The sequence below is a fragment of the Pleurodeles waltl genome, chromosome 3_1 (assembly GCF_031143425.1).
Source record: "Pleurodeles waltl isolate 20211129_DDA chromosome 3_1, aPleWal1.hap1.20221129, whole genome shotgun sequence".
Lineage (NCBI taxonomy): Eukaryota > Metazoa > Chordata > Amphibia > Caudata > Salamandridae > Pleurodeles > Pleurodeles waltl.
In genome coordinates, this window is record NC_090440.1 from 209,915,455 (window position 1) to 209,921,454 (window position 6,000).

The 6,000-nt window shown below is 46.8% G+C and overlaps 1 protein-coding gene across 1 annotated transcript in view; it reads left to right on the forward strand.

The window, feature by feature from the left end:
* The window catches only part of LOC138283399 (cholesterol side-chain cleavage enzyme, mitochondrial-like), a 62,237-nt gene extending 57,667 nt beyond the window's left edge, over nt 1-4,570 (forward strand). Inside the window, exon 4 of the mRNA XM_069221366.1 lies at nt 4,184-4,570. Coding sequence (XP_069077467.1) covers nt 4,184-4,570 — 387 coding nt within the window. The remainder of the gene's footprint in view (nt 1-4,183) is intronic.
* Nucleotides 4,571-6,000: the final 1,430 nt, after the last annotated feature.

A 6,000-nucleotide genomic window follows, 5' to 3' on the forward strand; every position in this document is an offset into this window, starting at 1 on the left:
CAAGCCTTCGCATTGCAAGCCTTTTGTCGACTGCATCCTCGACGACGAAGCAGGACTCCACATCACAAGCTCAGCAGCTGTTCCGAACCAGCTGGTGCGCAACACATCTTTGATGCAAGACTTCGCATTGCAAGCTCCTCTTCGATGGTATCCTTGATGACAATGCTGGGAGTCATACAGCAGCCTCACAGCTTCCTTGAACCAATGCTGAGAGATGCATTTCCACACCTAGGCCTTGCATCACCTCGCTGTACAATGCATCACAATGCTCTAGAACCAGAATTTAGGCTACTCTTGTTCAGCAGGCCTAACCCTGTATCTGGCCCGTACTCCATTGCGGACAGCCTGTGACTTTGTTCCCATCAGGGGTCACCAGATAACCACAGTTCGCGCTATTTTAAAAATGCATAAATCCGGTCCTACTGATTGGATTCTTGTCATTTTGGTCTTGAATTATTTCTTACATTTTACTCTATTGTTTTCTAATTTGATGTGAGATTTTTCTTGTGTTGTGTTTCACTTTATTACTGTGTGAACTGCTGCATGAATACTTTATATATTGCCTTTAGGTTGAGCCTGAGTGCTCTATACCAAGCTACCAGAGGGATGAGGACAGGCTAATTTGAGTTATGCTTATGACTTCATCTTGACAGGGATTGTGGTTGCTGCTTGAGTAGGGTTTCACCCCCCTAAACCAGTAGCCCAATTTCTTACACACTTTATCTGGGTGCGGAAACTAGCATGTAGCTGAACACATTGTGAGGGGCTTTCTTGAGAGCTTGCTCTCACTCCCTCTTCACCAGGCTAAGAGGCCCATTTTTCCAGGATCCGGGTGGTCAAGCACTCGCACACAGGCAACACTAATATCTCCAGGTGGGGTCAGATCTCTACCTCTTTCCAGGTGGTGTGCTCCAGGTTATTACAGAGCAGACAATCCACAGGCATGGATGGACTCATGGCTACCCTGAAGGAACATGAGACCTCTCCCATTCAAAATGAACCAGAGCTACTGGATAGTGACTCTCATTATTGTCAGCTACTACAACCTTCCTGACTACATTCTGGACTACCTGCTGTAAGGACACCAGCAAACACCTGACGTTTGCCATGCTGGCTCATGTGTCTCTCAGAGCCTCCACCCTCTGTCCATTGACTGTGACGTACTGTCTGTATGTCTTGGCATTGTTAGACATATGAGCTCTTGGCACTTTACCTCCATCACCCAGGGACAGTAGGCTAACCTCTGCACTACACCCATGTAACTGGGGCAATCTCCTCCCCAAGCACTACACTAGCCAGCTCTAGTGTCTGGCCACCAGCGGTGGGCTGTGCCTGCTTCTGTCATGATTCACTTCCTGTGCTCTCATGTCCACCACCAGGATACCGTATTGTGGGACTTTCCAGTGCTCTAATCAGCTTCTGGACCTTCCCCTGCGTGCATATCGGGACTTTCAGCCATTTGGGCGCTATTTGGAAATTGCCATCCATTCCCCAACCATGCCAGGTTTTGTGGAAGCCAGTCTGCTTGTGCTTGGAACTCCAATACCTATAATCCCCTGTTCACTGGTTTGTCTCCACCCTTGCAATACAAGGATGGGTGGAGGAATTCAGTACACCTGTAGCTGGCAGCTGTTTGCCTGCTCACGCCCTATTCATGTGACTACTGTGAGCTCTTTTAACCCCCAGCTCCCTTCGGTCCAGTGTTGGTCATTGAAGCTCTGTTCCTATGAGATTGACCCTTGCTTCCTCAGCTTTTACTCTTCCTATTTTTCCTGAGCCATAGTTATTCCTTGTTCCTGAGCCTTAGCTGTTCCTTGTTCCTTGAACTAGCACTGCCTGCAATGCTACCTTGACTCTTGAGCCTGAGCAATCCTTGGCAAGACAATAAAACATTTTTATCATTCAAAAATATATTTTTTAATGATACATTTTTTTATTGTCTTGTGATTTGAAGAAGAAAATATGGTTTAATATATAGATTAGCAAGACATTATTCTAATGAGGTGCATGTAATAAATGGAGAGATAATTTATATATATAAAAGCCAGCAGTCTAGGTAGAAAACTACAAGTGCCTAATTTTATGTTTGTGCAGGACAGTTCGCCGGTACCCCACAAAGGCAGGCATTTAGGCCCTCATTATGACCCTGGCGGACTGCGGAATTTTGGAGAAAGGTACTACCAACAATGTACCACTCCGTCCACCAGGGCAGTACCAGCCAGAGGGCTGGAGACTACAGTCTCCAGCAAGGCAGCTGTCACTGTCCTACCCACGGGATAATGACCCCACCTACCACCATGGTTTTTGTGGCAATCTTACCACCACGAAAACCATGGCGGTAGGCACTGTCAGTGCCAGGGAATTACTTCCCTGACACTGATAAGGATCTCCCCTATCCCCCCCTCCCCAGAGTCCTCCCCCACTCTCCCCCTCCCAACCCTCCCGACATACACGCATTTTCACGCACCGTTACACACATGCATACACACACTCCTACACACATTCACCCAGGCATGCATACATTCATTCACTCACATATCAACACACACTAACATACATACATGCACCCACACATTCACACAGCACAACATACACGCACACTCACACCCATTCATGCATACAAGCATTCCACACACCACACACCTGCATGCATGCACACACAGACACACACACTCCCACACACTCACACAACACCACCACCCCCTCTCCTGTCGGAGCACCCGACTTACCTGCTTGCAGGGGGTCCTCCGGCAGGAGACGGGATGTGGCGCTGCTGCCAGCAGCGTCCGCCAGCAGAATACCGCCAGGCCATATCATGTGTCATGATACGGTCTGCGGCGGTCTATTGGAATGGCGCTGCTGACACAGACCTTAACGCTGTCCACTGCCATGACCGTAGCTGGAATTCCGCCAGCCTTCTAGCGGAATTTCGGCTACGGTCATAATATGGCGGACGGTAGGTAGCTGCGGTGACAGTGTTTTTGCTGCATTCGCCACGGCGGTAGGTGGTTTATACCACCAATGTTATAATGAGGGCCTTAGTGTCTACTTCAAGATTTGAGGATGTTAACCCTAGTCCTGAAACAAAAAAATCTTCTTATAAGAAATGAACTTTTACGTTTTGAATATTTTACTCATTGGCTCTCAAACACCTCTTTGCATATCCTGACATAATATTCTGTTCTGATCCAGATTCAATGGCTGTGCCAGCATTGTAAAAAGGGAATGAAGCCTTACTCAGTTTGCTGAACAAGAGTTCTGATTCTCGCATGTCTGCTGAAAATGGTTGTAAAATACAATATTCTACCACACAACAACCAAAGAAAGAGCAGATGCATTTCATAACCCCTGTTTTCCTTTTGAGTGATATTGCCTAGCCTTGTGGCCCAGTAAATATCAAAGTCCCTGATACTAAAGAGCCTTGTTTATTAGCCATGAAACCTTATCTCAAAGGGTAATTAATGAAAATATTAGTTTGAGCTCTGAATTTCCTAACTCCTCTGATGTATTGTCTTCTAGTGCTAAATTGTATGTAGACGCTACAGCTGAGATGTATCCAAAATGCCAGGCAACATTCTAAACTTCTCTTTGCATTCTCCTCCTGGTGGTAAAGTCAGTTCTACCCCAGAGGTATCACTTGTATAGGCCACTGATGTACAGACAAAACCTACATCATTGCTCCATATAATCCCTGATGTGACAATATCTTGTGACTCAGAGCACACTCTTGATCTAACTGCTGCGACTGAAGCCAACATCCTCATGGAGAAGGAATAAAATACTGACCCCTTGTTTGCTCTCTTGGCTTCAAGCTTACCACACATTGCAAACTCAGGAAATAATAGTAGTAGTATTTGTAATAGTATTTATATAGCGCTCACTACCCCTGATGTATCTGTACCATCTTGTAATACAGAAGAAAATGAAAAGATCTTCCATATAATCTGTGACGTATTTCCTCTGACTAAGAGATGTGAACTGCCAAATGGTGAAGGGATTCTGGCCTACAGAGACTCTAAAATAAACACTATTCTTAGCCATCCTCAAGACAGAGCTTTAGTGTATTGTAATGTGCCAAGGAACTGTGAAGATTGCACTACTGACAACAGGAAATCTCTTGTTCATAAGCTACTCCAATTCCCAGACTTTAAAGCCTGTCATCATTGTGCCTCTTCACCTTCAGCTTGTCTTCTTGCAGTCTCCAGAGTCTGCAGCCAGCCTGCTGCCTTCAGAGCCAGAATCCTCAGCCAGTCTACCTTGTGAACTTCGGCCTGCAACCTGCCTGACATCTGTGCTCAGGCCTGCAGTGTGCCTGCCATCTGGGCTAGAGTCTGCAGCCTTCCTGCCATCTATGCCCGGCCCTGCAGCCTGCCTGCCATCTGTGCCTCAGCCTCTGGACTGCCTGCCACCTGAGTCTGAGCCTCCTCACTGCCTACCATCTGTGCCAAAACCTCCGGACTGCCTCCATCTGAGCCCAAGCTTCAAAACTTCCTGCCTTCAGAGCCCAAGCCCTCAGCTCACCTGCCTACAGAGCCTCCAAAGATCCTGCTTACTGAGCCAGAACCGCTAGCCTGTCTGCCTAAAGCCAGAATCTCCAGCTTGCCTGCCTTTTGACCCCGAGTTTACAGTCTGTCTGCCTTCAGTGCCTGAGTCTTTAGCTTGCCTGTTTTCTGACCCTGTGCTCCCAGTCTGCCTGCCTTCAGAGGTTCCTGCACATGTAGTTCTAGAGTCAGTTTCTAGCCTCAGAGAGAATACTCTCAGCATGCAAGCTACCTGGGTCACCTGCATGTCTCTGTCCAGAGTCTTCTGTGTGTTTTCTTTAAAGGCCAATGCTTCAAGTCATCTTCCTGTTACCTCATTTGTCTTCCGACAGCTTGCCTTTGACTATTGTGCCTCCTAGCAATCTATTCCTCCAGTCAATCTGCTATCTGATTTTGACCCTACAGTCACACTGCCTTAATTTCCAGAGTCCTACTCCAGCTTCCCATCTGAACTTCAAGCACCTTTAATTCAGGCTCCTAACCCCATAATTGGATTTGAACTCTTGAAGTCGGCATTCAATTATGCCTCCTGCATCAGACTGTTTCCCTCTTCAAAGTGCTGCCTCTAGTACTGCTGTTAATTTACTGCCTACAATTCTACCATTCAGGAACATCACATTTTTCCAGTAGTCCGCTTGTATCTTGCACTACAACTCTGATGGAAATTAACTTATTTCATAAGAAATAGCTATATAGCTGGGAAGAAATAGCTAAAAATCCAGTCCCAGATCCAGGGAGCCGGTCGTGGGAGTAGGGAAACTGTCACGATTCACTTCCTGCGCTCTTGTGTCTTTCACCTGGAGGCCACATTGTGGGACTTCCCACTACTTTAAAACGTTTCCGGACCTTCCCCTGCATTCATATCCTGACTTCCAGCCATTTTGATGCTGTTTTGAAATCGTCATCCATTCCCAATCCATGTTGGGTTTTGTGGAAGCCAGTCTGCTCAATCATGGACCTCCAAGACCTATAATCCCCTGCTCAAACTCCAATACCTATAATCCCCTGCTCACTGCTTTGTCTCCCCCCCTGCAGGCTAAGGATGAGTGGATGAATTCAGTACACCTGTGGATGGCAGCTGCTAGCTTGCTCACACCTGATGCCTGTGATTACTGTGAACTCTTTTAAGCCCCATCTCCCTTCAGTCCAGTGTTGGTCATTGCAGCTGTGTTCCTGTGAAACTGCCCCTTGTTTCCTGAGCTTTTGCTATTCTTATTTCTCCTGAGTTCTTGAGCCATAGTTGTTCCTTGTTCCTGTTACTCAGCCTTAGCTATTTCTTATTCATTGAACTAGCACTGCCTGCAGTGTTACCTTGACTTCTGAGCCTTAGCAAATCCTTCTTCCTGAACTAGCACTCCCTGCAGTGCTAACTTGAATCCTGAGCCTTAGCTATTCCTTGATCCTTGAACTATCACTGTCTGCAGTGCTACATTGTTTCCTTGATTCCTGAACCAGCACT